The sequence below is a fragment of the Ranitomeya variabilis genome, chromosome 4, assembly GCF_051348905.1.
Source record: "Ranitomeya variabilis isolate aRanVar5 chromosome 4, aRanVar5.hap1, whole genome shotgun sequence".
Classification (NCBI taxonomy): Eukaryota; Metazoa; Chordata; class Amphibia; order Anura; family Dendrobatidae; genus Ranitomeya; species Ranitomeya variabilis.
Window position 1 is genome coordinate 307,461,183 of NC_135235.1, and position 16,956 is coordinate 307,478,138.

The following is a 16,956-nucleotide window of genomic DNA, read 5'->3' on the forward strand; positions in this document are numbered from 1 at the left end:
CGATTGCAACGTTGTATCCAATATTTTGTAAACGTGTAATTACTGTATAGAATGTGTCATATTTAGCTTTCATTGTTTATTCCCTTGTTAGTTTTCTTTTCTTTGTTTGCAAAGAGCTTTTTTTTAATTAATCTTACTTATTTTTATTCGAGGCTACTTCGCCAGGTCACCTTCATTTATCCTCCATGTTTTTTAATAAATAGGATCCCCCTTTTTTTTTTTTTTTTAAAGAGCTAAACCAAAATAACAGATAATTCCATAAAGCCGAGGTAACAATATATCTCAAATCCACAAGGGGGTAGTGATGCACTATCAAGACGCTTCCACCATAGACATGCTGATTATGTGTACAACCCCCCCCTCAACCCACAAATGCTCTTTTTTTTTTTTTTTCCGGAAAAATGGCACATTTGCATTTTAACTTGAGATACAGCAAAGTATATTTTAATTGGCGTGTTCAATTAATTTCCCTCCTCGCCATGTGATATAGTAAGGGCATGATCTCAAGTGGATGGGATTTCTCTGTAGACTATCCTAGTTGATGATATTGACGGTTGGGTAGGACTTGGGCTTTAGTAAAGTAGTGAGGAATGTATCGGAAGAGAATGTTTGTTTTAATTTCATATATTTACACTATATATTTTTCTTGCCACTCATCCCCTGTTTGCTTAAGGACACGTTATGACGCTCCTACCCCTTGTTGCATTCCTTTAGCTTGTGTAGTTATGTGAGCTGGGAGAATTTATCTGAAATCACAGCGAGTCTTTTATAATCTATATATGAATCCGTGCTAATTAAATAGTTTAACGTGCAGATTCAGGAAGAGGTGGACTGTGCGGGTGTAAGCCAGCCTGCGGACCAGGAGCCCGGACCTAAGCTGCGTGTAGCCTATCGAGCCTTGGAGCACACTCACCTCCACTTTTGAGGTGTAGGAGAGCTGAGCTCGTCAGCAGCACGCTGTGCTTCTTATTTTTACTTTTCTCAGATGAGCTTACTGCGTTATGGTAAGAACAGAGTTAAGATTCAGCTTTGCTACCTCTTTACGTCAGCGGGTGCTCCTTTACATGCCTGGGAAACAAATGAGATGGTGACGACGTAGGAAAGTAAAACAACCAGTCAGCTCGCTGGCAATATGATGATAATTTTTTTTTTTTATTTGTCGTCGATATTATTATGGGTTAGACAGAACAAAATTGCACCTTCCCAAAAACAGAGAGATCTGTTGAAAACTTACCTGGCTGTCGTCGTTTGTTTTGGAGAAGTCATTGCTGTAACCGTCTCACCTAAAGCCTCCCCCTACTTTTTGCTGTCTGTCTGGCCCAGTGAATTTAATGCCTCTCCTTTACCCCCACCACCTGTCCGCACTTTAATAAGAGTAAATACCTGGAGACAGAATGGTGTGACTTGGCGCCGACTGTATATACTCTCTGCATTGCATGACGTAATGAGAAGACGCCATTGGTTGTATCCCATCTATACTGCCTCGGCGTATAGATCATTGTAAGAAGCCATATATTTGGTTCCTTAGTAAATAGGCAGTGTTGGGGGGGGGGGTCTCCAACCTGTGGCATACCAGCTGTTGTAGGACTACAACTCCCAGCATTTCCACATGGTCTACAGCTGTCAGGGCATGCTGGGAGTTATAGTTTACCTTGTAGATTCAGATGAGGAGCCCCTTGTTGAGATTTTCTTGGTCGCTGTCCAAGGTGCTGAATGTAAACCAGGGAATCCCTTTCCTCAGTCATCAGCTGCCTTGTGTCAGTCCTACCCGCTCCACATTAATATCAATTATTTATACATTGCTCTGTATCAGAACCATCAGCAGAGATAAATATCTACTTTAGCGTTTCGTTAATTACCTTAAATGATGTCGTTTTGTGAACGGATCAGAAAATGGCAAACTGGATTGTTTAATGCTGGGCAGACGTCTCTCCTGCCGATTTGCTAAGCTTGACATAGAGACGCGGGGGGGAGGACTTGTGTCCATATTTTTGCATGTACGTGTGCTTTTTTGATTTTTGTTGTGCTACGCAAAAATGTTTCACCGCCTGTATGATCTGGGAATGTTGTATTTGCAAGTATAGCAATTGTGTGTTTCATAGTTTTGGTGCAGATAAATGAAGGATTGCTTTGATAAATGACGCCTTCTTTTTTTTTTATATATATATATATATATATTTTTTTTTTTTCTTTTCACCGTGACCTTTTTCAACATCAGAGGTGAAGTTGTTTGCTAGGTGTTTTAGGAAATTGATGTGGTGACTTTGTTTGACTCTTTTTTTTTTTTTGTTTTTTTTGTTTTTTTTTTTTTGTTTGTATTTTGATCTTTTTTATTTATTTTTTTTGTGAAAAATCTGTTAGTAGGTATCTTTCAAAATGCCATTGCTAACTGAACGAAAGACTGCAGGCAAAGCAGATATACTGGGGAAGGTTTACCAAGCCAATTGTGCCAAACAAAATCTGTACATTGCTTTCAACTAAGTACCATAATTCTCTGTTTCAGCCACTTTCTATTCCATTTTTCAATGTTTTAAAAAGTTTCTAGAAAAAAAAAGAGTCCGGCAAAGCAGTATTGTGAAATATGCATACCGTAACTTATTATTGGGGTTGTCCAGAGAATACAAGGTTATCAGCTATTGCCAAAATAAGTGGTAACTTGATGATCGACTGCTGGGATCCCATTGATCGGCAAAACGTTGACTTTTTTTTTTAAATTCCTGATGGGGAACATTTGTTCCCTATACAAAATGGAGCGACAGGTCAGATGCCCGACTGCTGCTCAACTCATTCTTTATGGGGCTGTCGGATGAATCGGGAGTGCAGCGCTCAGCAGCTCCATAGGCATCCGGTTCTGCCGATTGATGCCGGTCCCAGCGGTTGGACCACCACTGATCATTAAGTTGAAATGGATAGGTGATAACTTATTTTCACTGGACAGCCCCTTTAATGGCGTTTTTTTCCTTTGGCCCATTCAGTCAAGAGGTGGCCAAACAAAAATCGATGAACGTTTCACGCAACTCCCTGGTTTCTATGGAGGTGTCCCAAGGGCAGATGTTGGGTTTGTTTGATTTCAGTTTGCCCTTTCATTTTGTATTGACAGGAGATAAGTTTCTGCCAGAACTGTCCTGCAGCTTCTTATTCCCCTTTCACTGCTGAGAATGCATGCGTGCACCGCTAAGCCGAGTGTGCCCGTGTATATGAGGCGTCAGTCAAGTTGTTGGCCCAGTTATGGGTTTATTCGACATCTATCTATGGTGTATTGTCTAGCAAAATGCGCCAAATTTATCATACAGCATGCGACACTGATAAATTTGGCACAGTTTCTGCCTGTCTCGTCTAGTTTTATCCTGTCTGACTTCAGGACAGTATTAATAAATCTCCCTCACAGTATTATGTCTAGTGCAAAGCCTGACGGAGCGGTGCATGTGAGATGTAGAAATAAAAAATTAAAAGGTTTTTGGCACTAGCAATGTTCGTGGACCCCAGTGCTAGGGCCCCCCAGGAATAGCTGTAGGTTTATGCAGTTGGATACAGTACCTGGCTTGTGGACGAGATTTTAACATCTCATTCTCTTGATGCAGAATTTTTTTGGAGAGGCCTGTGATCAGAAACATGTCGGTTTTTAATGCATATTCTCCCTATTGTGTAGTCCACATGTACAGCCCTTGTGTCATGCTGTGGCCTCACTACACAAGGTACGGCTCCTCATTTCTACAAATGGGGCTAATCTATTGTCCTGTCTAATTAGCCACCTAAAGGACTTTTCTTACCAAATATAGTATATTTAATCCATAGTGCATGATAGGCGATAGTGATATCTCTGCCAATCACTGGTCGTAAATATTACATGTTTTTCCTGGGAAAATATCTTTTAAGATCAATATCCGATCAAGGGAGGCTGTCACCGATCAGCAGTTATTGGCTTCAGCTGTGGCCAACTGTAAACACTGATCAGCTCCTATTTTCTTGGAGCTAACAGCTGATCAATGGTGTTATCAAACTACACGGGATCTCATATTGCTGACCTATCTCGAGGATAAGGTCATCAGTATCATTAGCCCAGACAAATCCTTCAAGGCTGATTAGTATGTTTAAAGGGATGAATATCATGAGGCCAAGAAAACTTCCTGGCCTTATTATTGCTGTAGTTTAGGCTCATATATCTATTAGATCAATGTTGGTTGATTCAGCCACTGGGACTAAAAATGATGTGTATGAGGTGTTCCCAACTTTCCTCTGATGTTGGTAGGGATGAATGAGGTCCGTTACATGCCTCCAATGCAGAAAAACTTCCAGAATATCAATTGGTACGGAGTTTACTGTGCTTTAAGAATTAAAGGGATTGACCACTACAGGGCACTCCTTGCTTAACCACTTCATTGCCCCATATAAAATAAAAGCAATTGCTTCTTGCCTCCTGCAGAGGCGCCATTGCTGTGATGGCAGCACTGCTATTCTTGGTGGATCACATATATACATTAACTAATACATGACCTCCACTGGCTGCCGATTGGCCACAGCTCTTCAGTATTCTGTCAGCGTGGATGTCCGATCTGACAACATAGCAAAGGCTGCAGTCGATCAGTAGTCATGTGACCCGCCGGAATGCCGTCTCTGTGTGTTTGAGAATCATTTTTTATTATTTTATATGGGGCCCTGGAGTGATTGAGCAGGGGTTTACCGCTAATGGAATTTAATCTTAGGTACGTTTTACTATAAGAGGGACTGAACCATGTGAAATATTGACCTGTTCACTCATGGGTTCTCTGTATATTGTCTTATTGCTCAAGAATTATTTACCTTGTCTTAAATGGTTTTACAAATGCAAGATTTTGTGAGCTCACCTTCATTGCTCCTTAGATCTAAGTCCTTAAAGTTTTTGATCTAAAGTTGACATGATAGACGATCATGAGGCAGGGGCTCTCCACTCCTCCAACTGATGACTAGTATGTCTCTTGGCTGATATCAGGGGACAATAGATTGCATTCACCTGTACAGCAAATTAGCATGGAGTAGCAGCAGCTTGGCCTCACGTCTTCTATATGTAATATTTCTCTATAATTAGAGCCCGTGTTTACCGGCCAGATAGGAGGATTCTCTCAGTTCTGCACTTTGTCGGGTTCTGTCTTTTGGCTTTTGCAGGTCCTAGAAACTTTTTTTTTCATTGTAGTGGAAATAATTACCTTGAAAAAACTGTGGGGGAAATAAATCCCTTTGTGCTATTGCCATGCATCATCAGAAAGGTCATGCTGCTTTGTGCGTTATAGACCAGAGTAATTATGCAATTATCTTGTTGAACGCCGGATAATGTGCCAAAATGGCAGATACTGTGAAGACTCGCTGTTGAGGAAGGTGATGGCTTTCAAAGAGAAGATCCCGTGAGAGAAGAGGTTTTTTTACCAGAAGGGACTTTCAATTTATTATTAGAGAAAATTTGCAACAGAAAACACGAAGAAATAAAAAAAGTATTTGCTGGGTTTTAGAGGTAGCGGTAAATGACTAAATATAGTGTTTTTTTAGTTTAGTCATGCCAGGTATAAGAATGATAGAGTAGGCTGTCTGTCTCTATCCTATGTTTGGGGGGTATGCAAACTATTTTGTAACATTTACATGTAGATTAATAAGAAAATATGAAGCACCTTTGCTCGTAGAAGTGGATGTTGAGCACTACATTCACAGAGGTAGGACAATCTCCTTGTTTTGTAGATGGGTACTGCTCCGACCTCTGGAAGACTCTGATCACTCGGGGCCACAAATAAGGGACATCCTTGATTAACGGATGATCAGGAGACCTTCTTAAAGGGGCTACTTTACAAATTATGACCTGTTCTTTTTGGTCTGACACCTCAACCTCCCCCTTGTCAGCTGAAAGTGGCTGGGTACAAGCAACCACAGTTTGTCGAGAAATGCACTTCTTTCCCACCTAAGAGAATAGGGGATAAGTCATCAATTGTAAAGTCATGTACAGTCCCTTTTTAAGAGGAAAAAAGTGATTGTCCAAAATGAAGAGCCCCTTTCAGTATTTATCAGAAGAAGCGCCTGCGGACAGCCGAAAGGAAAAAGTCATACGTGTCACTACAAACACTAGCATGGCATCGACTGCTTCAAAACTCTGTACTTTTTGCACGTAGCTCCATAGTAACGGCCGCCAATGTCTACTCGGTCATTTGATGTAGTTCATGGACATCCATTGCCTTTACAGCTGAGCTCGGAAATGCAGTGCGGAAGTCTCGGAGGATAGGAAAACTTACAAAAAAAAAAGACTTGTGGATGACAAAGATCATTTTTGATTTGGTGTGGTGCGCAGTAAAATTTTATGATCCATGTTAGCTCCTTGGGGAATATAAAGTGCAGAGAGCATGAAGAAAGCCATAAAATTATCAGGGATTTCATATTGTTTGTAATTAATGTGGGGTCTCTACGGTTTCTCCTGGCTGCCTGAGATATCCCGGCTAAATAAAAGTACAACTTGGTTATTTTTAGATGTACGGTGCGGACCTGCGCTCTGCAGATCAATTTAGCCTCGGAGTTAATCTGGGAGACTGTCATTTACTGTCCAACTTGCGTGTTTTTGTAAGTCTCCAGTTTGGCTGTAATTGCATTCCTGGTCGTGAAGCTTTTTCTTCCAACTTTGTATCTTTTTTTTTTAAACAATCTGTAGACTTTTACGTCCTGCTCCATATACCCGCCGGTGGTCACTTTTCACCATTTTCAGGTTAAATCTATCTATAACTGTATAATTTTATCTGAGATGGATCTTGAGATGCTAGGTGTCCTTTTCTCTAGTCGCAGCCAAAGCTGCACTGGAATTGATGTTGCTGAGGGTGTAGGATGAAAGCAGGAAATCTTTCTCTAACCCCTGGTTACTGTTTGTGGTTTATGCATCGTCGTGGCTCCTAGTGTTACAGTGCGGATTGCTAGGATCTCAAGCAGTAGCTCCCTGGCCGGTCTCCACTCTACAGACTACGAGCCATTCTCCACTGCTGAAAACTGCTTTTAGCGCCCATGCTTTTAACATGGCAGCATTATGAAGGATGCAGGTTATAGAAAGTGCCTCTGTGAGGTAAGGATCATGGGAGTCTTAGAAAAACGTAAAACCGGGTAAGAAAATGGAATTGGCCACATCAGTATGGTTAATTTTTTTCTATGGATTAAGTTGGCCGAAATCTGAGATGGGAGAGACTTTAAACCTTCAGAACATTTTTAAGGCGCTTTGGTTGGACAATTAATGGATGTTCATTTCTCCCACCCAACCATTTGGAGGGGCAAAGGTAGGAACTAGTTTTCTTCTATTTTATGTAATCTGGTTAAAAAAAGTGACGTTTGTGGAGTCCAGAGGGCACAGGTGGATGCAGGATAAAGTTGACGCTGTCTTCGGAATGGTGGTAGCATATGAGCATAATCAGAGCCTGGATTTGGTTGGATTGACTCATCATCGGGTCTGAAAAATAGATTATATTACAGCCCAATAGAAATTTCCAATTCTATCGATGTGCTGATAGCTAGATGAAGGATATCTGGATATTATCGCTGCTCGTGATTACTACTGCAACTTTTCTATCATGTCTATTCTAATTCTTCAGTATCGAGCATGTTCAACTTGAGGCGGGGCTTAGAAACCTGGAAATCAGGTCTGTCCGGGAGAGCATATCTGGTGTTGGTTTACTATAACCTTCCCCTCGCCTCTATATGTGCGTTGTCTGTATGCCCCAATGCCAGAGATTTAATGTCTATGACCATTCTTGGTTCACAGAACAAGTGTAATGACTTTGAGGATCAGACCATACTTCTTACTGCTGCTCGGAGCTGTCACTTTAATTATGTCTCTCATTTGCCGTTTTCCCTCCTCCACTTATTGTATATTTAATTAAGTACAATAGGACAAATAAAACCCAGAGTATCCTCCATTACTAAGTACCCACAGCGTGAGCAACAAGGGAAATTATAACTCCCAATGCATAACAGGGCTTATTAAAAGACTTAATCAACATAAATGTCCCATTAAAAAATGTAATCAAACCCATTATATTTGTATTTCAGGCATTTTCTGGGAATTGTGTTATTTTTCCTTTTTTTTTTTTTACACTGACAAGCACTTTTGATGATTTAAGTCTCTAAATATGAAGTGTTGGAGTAGGTTGTGTAGTTAAGATACGTTCTTCTGCATGTTCTAATGGGCGGCTGGGGGCTATACTCTATTCCACTTACTTAGTTTGTTTATATGCATGTAGCATGTATGTTAGAGACATGGACGCTGTCCTGACTGCTGCCCTTGAGTCTTAGGCCCACATTCTGAAGATTGGTGGGGCCCGCAGTAGCCGGACCACCAATGATTATACACTTATCGTTCATCTTGTAGAGAGCTGATAAATATTTGTTACTAATAACTCACTTCCCATTGCTCCCAGTTACAAATGGATATCTTCAACAACAACTGATCACAATGCAATTCCATACAATACTCAGAGCTTTACCTTCCTAAAATCTAAAGTCCCTTGTGTAAATATTGATTGTAGACTGTGAATGGGGTAGTAGTGATTGCTGGAGACATCATTGGTCGTAAACTCCTGGATCCTGCATTTATTACGTGTCCTGCATGTAGGAGAGATATTTATCAGACACCCCCGTTAAGTGACTGTGATTCGGGATGCAAGCGCAGCATATGGCGACCGGTAGGCATACTGTGTATGGACTGCTCACAAGAGCTGCACCCCTCTGCAGTGTTATAGGGGAGGGATCAGATAGTGATCATCGCAATACCAGGATAGTGGGAAATTGCTAATGTGATTCCCTAAAATGTAAGCTCCAACAAGAGGTATTCCTCTGTGCTGTACTCGGCTGTTTCTATCTGTGTTGGTGGCTCTGAGCAGACAGGACACATGCTCAGTATTCCTCCAAAAGTTCTCCTAGCAGCGTTTCATCCATTGGTGATAAATGCTTCTGGACGGAATATCTTTGCAAAGGGGATTGGCCTTATAATTACAGGGCTGTGGAGTCGGAGCTCATTTTGGTGGAGTCTGTGTCATGGAAATTGAGGAGTCGGAGGTTTGGTTTACCGACTCCATAGCCCTGCTTATAAAAATCATTTGTCACCAACTCACGTGATAGATAAGTGTGTAATTGCTTGGCGTCTAGTTACTGAGGTCCCCACCGATACGAAGATCAGGGGCTCCAAGTCCCCGGTGTGAATGGACATCTGCTCTGGCAGAATAATGACGCCTGCAGCCAATCAGCGGATGCTGATTAGCTGTATGTCACATGGCCGTCAGGCAATGGCGATCGGTATCGGGAGCCGCACTGGACCATAACGTGAGTATGGTATATACGTATTTTTTTTATTTTATTAAAGTAGTCCGTAAGCGGTCAAATAGTGGACAACCCCTTAAAATTGTTGCAGAATTGCAACTTTTGTGGCAATATAACATTTCTGTGTATTCCACACGTTGCTTGTAGGGGCGAATATGATGCCCCACGGTATGGTGGTAGGAATTTCATGTACCACAAACAACGTAAGCACTGGGTGCTGGATCATTAGGTGGCTTCACATTTGTAGTAGTAGACCATAGTCCAGCCTGTTGTGAGGTCCCCTTTCATCAGATAATTGTTACTCTTGTCTTATCAGTGGGCGATCTCCTTGTGTAGTACATATCCTGCTTCATCATTATCTATACCCTGAAAGTGGCCTCTTGACATCCCCCTGTGTACTTTATGTGTAAACTGTTCATCCTTTTTTGCTTTCTCTCATTAGATGATCATGGAAACAGCAACGGCAGTCATGTAAAGATCTTTCTACCCAAGAAGCTGCTCGAATGTCTACCAAAATGTTCAAGCTTACCAAAAGAAAGGCATCGTTGGAACACTAACGAGGTATTTCACTTCATTCCTTTCCAGAATGCTTAATGTTCTCTTATTGTTTTACTGTGTATCTGGTGTTTGCCAGGACTATCTGGAATTGGGTTGGAGGTTGTGGTTCTAGCACGTTGAAGGTCAGTTTGGTGGTTACTACTGTGGAGAAAGGCCAATTAAGTATATTAATTATTTGACGACTTGACTGCAGAGCAGTGAAACGAAAAAAAAAAAAATCTTAGCAAAAGCCCCGTTTAGGGGATAATCCAGTGCACGAACCTTTGGGAAGTCCCATTTGTGTGACACGTTGCAATGGAGGAAATCATTGAGACAGTGGCATTTGTTAAACTGATACATGACTTAAGGAACGTCCAGGGAAATGGCTGTGAATCCCGGAGCCTTGACCTGGAAAAGTCAGAGCAATTGTATATGATGACTTTCCTCAATGTAAAGGACACCAAGTCTCCATGGTGTAACAGGCACGTTATGTGTTGCTTGTCTGGAAACTTTTCCATCCTTGGAAATTTCATTCTATGTTTTTGTGGGCTGTCGCTGTTGATAAGTTCTACCACAATATGGCTGATGAGATTGATACTTTCTATTATTGCAGGTGATTATTTTAGCTTTTCTGTATGGCCGTAATCATCGATTATGATGTCTTAACTTTTTCTCTTTTTTTTTTTTTTTTATGAGATGGGCCACAATTATTCACTTATTGATTATATGTATGGAGTGTCACTTATTTCTTTCAAGATCATGCTTTTTTTTAAAAGTAAAATTATAGTATTATTATAATATTCTTTGTACAGCAAACAATAAATTGGTGATTAAAAGGCAGTTGTGCTTAGATTCCCTTTTTTTTTATTTTTTATTTTATTTTTTTTTACAAAATAAATCTGAAGTCTTAGTCCATAAGTGTCACATGTATCTCAAGGTTTTTTTTTTTACCCACTTCCCTTGCATTACATGGCTGTATTGTATTTTTTTTTTTCATTTAGCATTCTTTATTCTTCCCTTATACTCCATTCTGTTTTGCTCGTTGAGAATATATGTCGGTAGCAGCAGTGCTCTGGTGACTGGGCGATCTTGGCCCGTATAGGGCTATATGCCCTTAGAACATCCCTGTGAACCCTTCTATCTGCTGTAATTTCATATAATAGTTTGCTCTCGTGATCCTTTGACATATGGGTTAAGTTCCTTTTCAGTCAGAACCTATTAAACGTTGGAAGCTAGTGCATCTCTCAGCTGATAAGTGGTTTTAAAAATGCACAGTCTCCGCAAACACCCAATTGCTGCGGCAGCACATCTCCAGCAGTCATGATGGCAAGGGCACTAAAATATTTAGAGGACTACAAGCTTTTTTTTTTTTTTTCCACCACATACATTTGACTTTTTCTTACAACCTCAAAATGGTTCAAAAATGAAGATAGTCTTACACTAATAAATTACCATAATACAATTGTCTACATCTACCACTCGCATAGTCACGACTTGTGGTTTTGGGGTTGTTTGTTAATATTCATGTTTGTGCTTTTGGCAGCTGTCCTGACTTGTCTAGCTTAATAAACATTTGCAGAAGTCTGCCTTGCGCTGTTCCTCTGTTATTCCTCCTGGAAATTCCTAAATGATTTGACAACTATGTGCTGCCATTCCCCATGTGTCAGCGGGGTGTGTATTCTTGCATTGTCTGGTGTGGTTAGCCTTGACTGAGTAGTGTTAGTGTTTAAAGGAATGAAGGATCCTATGTTGCAAATTTTATAGAATACCTTATGATAAAGCCAGCAGAAATGCTGCACCTTCAAATAGGAATATTTTTGGGAAGTTGTGAAAATTTAGTTTTCTAGCATGCCTCCACTTTATAAGAGTAGCTTCCTTGCGGGTGGAGCTGCGGCCTTACTAATAGGGGGCTCCTGTTTTCCCAACACTCTTTTATAGGTCTTTTGGCCATACGTGACTCTTGAGACAAATCCTATAAACTTTTATAACTTTGCAACTGACTAAAGCTGCCAGAAGAAGTAAATCCTCCCCACAACTTTGACCTCCTCTAGAAAGAGTAGAGACACAACATTGCTTCCATTTAACTTGCTAATGTATTTCCGAGGACTGTGGTTAAGAAGGCAGAGAAGCAGATGAACATTTTGTATCAAATTACTTTTCATCCTCCACACCCTCCATACGTTTTTTTTCTTTTAATAATTGCCTGTCTTTCATATAGTCCGATAAGCAAGTGCTTTATTGCAAACGATATCGCCCAATAAAGCGTTGATCGGGGTCCCCACGTGATCGCCATTCCAGCGTATTTACAATAAGATCACCAGCATGATAAATTATTTAGTGGCAGATTAATTTTGGCAGCCATGATTTTGATAATGTGCTTGCATGCCTCATTTGCCAGAAAAATTGCAAAATTTGATTTAACATCTAAAGAGCGCTTCCTCCAGTCTCGTTGCTGGGAGAAGAGCATATTTTCTCGCCAATGTCATGGACTACATTGTCTATTTTAAATCAATGACTTTTCACAATTCTTTCCCCCCCCTTCCCCTGCACAATCCTCTACACTAAAAACCTGTAGGGAGCCGGAGACGTCTTGCTTACAGAAATCTGGGTCGGGTTTATGGACCTGAAACAAAAGATATGGGCTCTGGTTTCAATCTTGAATATCCTCCATGCATGGAGGGGCGTACGGCCGCGGCTGCTATGGCAGGATAGACATTATCTTGTCTCCTTTAATGGTCTTCTCTGTTTCTCAAGCTCTTGCTTTCCTATTGACGCTATTGGAAGTACTCTGTTCCACTTTTGGGATGTAAAGTGTTCGTTCTCTGATTTATAATTGGTTCCTATTAGTAATACCACTGTGTTTACATGCCAACATGCCAGGAAGAGGCCGTGTGGTTTCAGAGAAGACCCGACTCTGCTGTTCTGGTAACTACTTAAATATCCAATGAAATAGCAAATTTGGATAGGATAATCTTTTCTGTGCAATGGGTTCCTCCGGTTGCTGTTACTGGAAACGTAGGAATTAATTGACTATGAAGTGTCGCCATTCTTCTTGTCAAAAAGATATGTTCGCCTACTTTGGGCCAACAGTGTAAAGGTGCATACACGTGAGACAATCTCGGCCTGTTAACCCTTTAATGACCGCCAATACGTCTTTTAACTGACCTGAGATATAAGAGAATAGCCTCCCCATACAGGTGACAATCTAGCAGCTGTCGGCTGTACGCTATAGCTGACAACTTGCTGCATCAGCCACGATCAGTGTTTGCACAGTCCAAATCTGTTAACCCCTTAGATGCTGCTGTCAATAGTGACTACATCATGTAAATGGTTAACAGAGTGTGGGGGCTTCTTCTTTATCCCAATTGGTGCCCTCAGATCATGATTGTGTGGTCCTGATGTTTGCGATGGCAATTCATGACCAAATAGCGGCCTTACAATCTGCCGGCTGTTGTAACCTGTTCAGAAGTTAGCAACATTTAGTTGGTAAAAATACACTTTTTCATTCCTGTCATGTCACTTTGCATTAATTCCTGAAAATTACCTGAAGGGTTAATAAACTACCTGACTGCAGTTTTCAATATTTCAGGGGGTGCTGTTTTTAAAATGGTATAACTTTTGGGGGTTTCCCAATATGTAAGACCCCTAAAGTCACTTCAAACCTGGATAGGTCCCTAAAAAAATAAATGTTGTAAATTTCCTAGAAAAAATTAAAAAATACTCCTACATTTTTAAACCTCCTAAAATGCTAACATGCAGAACATTTTACAAACGGTGCTGATGTAAAGCAGACATGAGGGAAATGTAATTTATTAATGTTTTGCTGTGGTATGGCTATCTAGCTTAAAGGCATAATCATTCAAAATGTGAAAATTGCTAATTTTTTTTAACATTTTTCTCAAAATTGGATATTTTTTATAAATGAGCACAAAACATATCGACCTAAACTTACTATTATCATAAAGTATAATGTGTCACGAAAAAGCAGTCTTAAAATCACTGGGATTTGTTGAAGCGTTTCAGAGTTATTACCAAATAAAGTGACACTGGTCAGATTTTAAGAATTTGGCTCTGTCACTAAGGGGTTAAAGAGCCCCGATCTGACATAAACCAGTAGATTTGCTCTCGTTTACTGGTTTACAGAGGCCAACTAATTACCGATGAGGACAGAATGAATATTGTTTTTATCTGTATCATTCCCCACAGGGCTGTTGAGTCGGAGCCCATTTTGGTGGAGTCGGAGGTTTGGCTTACTGACTCTACAGCCTTGATTCCCCATCTACATTCCAGACTACCGGCCGCAATCACCTGACAAAGTAACAGAATACTTGGGTGAGTGTCATGGATTTCATGCTGGAATAAATGGCATCGTCCTCCGAAGCAAATCACCCCCTGTAAGGGCGCAGTCAGACAACGGTATAAACCGGACAGAGAACAGTTTGCCTGATATTTTTCAATGTTGTGACGTCTGGTAGCCACTTACCTGTCCCCCTTTGTAACAAACCTAGCCCCTCAGCGGATCTGAGCAGGTATTATGGCTTTGGAACTGCTAAACTCTTTACAAACAAGCCTTTGTTCACACCACATTTGATCACAGATGACCTATAGTCTCCGCTCTTATCCCGCAGATATATTTCTAGGGCTCCATTATCCATTCCTATCTAAAAGGTTATGCTCAATACAGCAAGAAAACACTTATGTAAGTAAATGAACTCCCTATAATACAGGTACTTAAAGTACAAATTACCCATATTACCCAAGTCTAAAAAAGATGGTAGGAAACAGCATATCTTTATATATACATAGTCCTTTATTGTAGAAAACCGATCATACAAAAATGTTAAAAAAACAAAACACACAGAGCATGATACATATAATGGAGGCATGGGAGCAGGCTTTTTGAGTATCACCCAGAATACTTTCATGAGTAAATACAATGTAAAAACAAACTATTAAACAAGAAGAGGGGGCCGAAATTGTCACATAGGGTAACTAGGCCAAAGTAAAGCCACATATATTGACCCAAGATCATGTCATTGCAGACCAAATGCTCATTCCAATGTGCGTTTCGCGATGTGCTTCGTCAGGTAGTCAATTATATTTTTGTTTCCCCCTTTGGCCTGGATCTGCCTGTATACTACTTGAAGATGTTTTTATAGCATAAGTTACTATCCCTATCCATGCCAGTACATACCATATGTCAGGTGGCTGTCATGTTCTTTAAGATGAATATTACATGAAGAAAGGTGCACATGGGCAATGTGTGGTTAATGTCTGTCGGTCATAGATCCAATTTACCCAGATTATAAGCTGTTGTGTTTATTTAAGAATTAGTCCTAATTGGCTTTTCATCTATTCAAATTAGATTTGCAAGACTGACAGAGGATTATAGAAAAATGTAATCTACTTTTTTATTTTCTCTTTATGCTGAGGAACGCCAGATGTTAAAATAAACCAGACATGTTTTCTGCTCTCACTTGATCCTATAATAAAAAAAAAAATATATTTATATTTTTAGAACCATTACCCCACTTCCCACAAAAAAAGTAAAAAAACATTTTTTGCTGATCCTATGTCTTTCTGTAAGATATCTAGAATTAGTGGGAGCTCTACCCAAGGGCCCACCAGTAACCAGCTCCAGGGCCTCACTTTTCAGCTACATGCACATGTGACATTATCAGCAATCACAAATGTATATAGCAATGATTGGGTAAATGAATAAGATGCCGCCTCTGTCTGTACATAGTGATTCAAGTACATCGTGGACTTCTCATAGTGGTGGGATGCTCTTGCACATGGGCCCACCGGAGGATTCTCCTGTGGGCCAGTCCAAGCCATTGATTTGTCTTTGGTAGGAGACCAGAAACTGAGTCCAGCTTCCTCAGTCTTTTATGAAATGAAGAGAGGTATGATAAAATGAAAGTCTTGCCCCTACAATATTTCTAGAAGACCATACAGCTCAGTCGACTTTCGGGATAGTGGATCATTAAATTGTTAAAGGCTCTAACCTCCTGCATTGTCATTTCTTGGCAAGACGTCTACTCGCTTATGATTACATATATTGATTTAGTGTTGCATACAACAACCTAATAATCCGGCATCTGCCAGAATAAAGTGGTATTTCACAAAATTAGAAGCAGAAGCATGTTCTAGTGACTCCCTTTGTAGAGGTTGGAGTTGTCCCTTTAATATGTTGTGTATGACGGAGATAACAACATATGCTTCTGGATGAAGCGTTCGGAGGCGCTCTATACTATTGTCATCATGTGAACATGGAACGATCCTGTTGCTTAGTGACAGACCGTACAAAGTAACAAATTCCAATTTGTCCTTTATCTTCCCTTTTTTTTTCTTCAGGGTGGAAATGTCAAGGTTACAGTAAAACAAGTGGCTGATGATCTGGTAACAATAGGCAATTATTTCTAAATGAGCTTCACCTTGATTCTATCAAGTCTCCTGCGAGTGGCATTGAAAGGCTTTATTTTCCTCCCATGATCCCTTTTCCTGTTTTCAGCGTTATGACGTGTTTGTACAATATGTCAGGACTAATTTTTATCATATGGTACCGTTATTAGCTTGTATTATAGGAATCGTCCAGGAGTATAAAAACATTGATATGTTTTTTTTTTTTCCAGAAACGGCGCCACCATACTTGTTCAGAGGTTGAACTGGTTTTTGGTTTTTTTTCAATCATAGACCACCCATAAGTGATTATCTACCCCTTGATATTTTAATTGATCTAATAATCTGTGCTAGTAAAATATATTTTAGGAACGGTCTGAGATTTTTTTTTTCGAAAGCAGATCAAATATGAAGAAATAGTATAATTTTAAGAATTCTGGTGGTTTTCATTAACTGGAGCTTACAGAAGACTTTTCAAAGATTTTTTTTAATTGGATTACCCCCTTCCTGTGGGTGCTACAAAACTGATTATGGAACATCTTTTTTTATTTTACTTCGGTACCCTTTTTTGCTCCAAAGTAATTTCCCCTTCAACTAACTGGGTGGGTACCACAAAACTGGGTACAGTCCTGTTTTGACTGGCCAGCATCAGAGGACAAAAAACAAAAGTGCTCATAGAAGTTCTCCGGTGCACGCCCAGCTGGTTGAAAG

At 40.2% G+C, this 16,956-nt stretch overlaps 1 protein-coding gene across 7 annotated transcripts in view; it reads left to right on the plus strand.

Annotated features, from left to right (window-relative positions):
• Positions 1-16,956, plus strand: part of CAMTA1 (calmodulin binding transcription activator 1) — a 2,053,806-nt gene that overhangs the window by 1,519 nt on the left and 2,035,331 nt on the right. For all 7 annotated transcript variants that reach the window (XM_077250396.1, XM_077250399.1, XM_077250395.1 and 4 more), the window contains exon 2: positions 9,749-9,867. In XM_077250396.1, the coding sequence (XP_077106511.1) occupies positions 9,749-9,867 (119 nt within the window). The remainder of the gene's footprint in view (positions 1-9,748; positions 9,868-16,956) is intronic.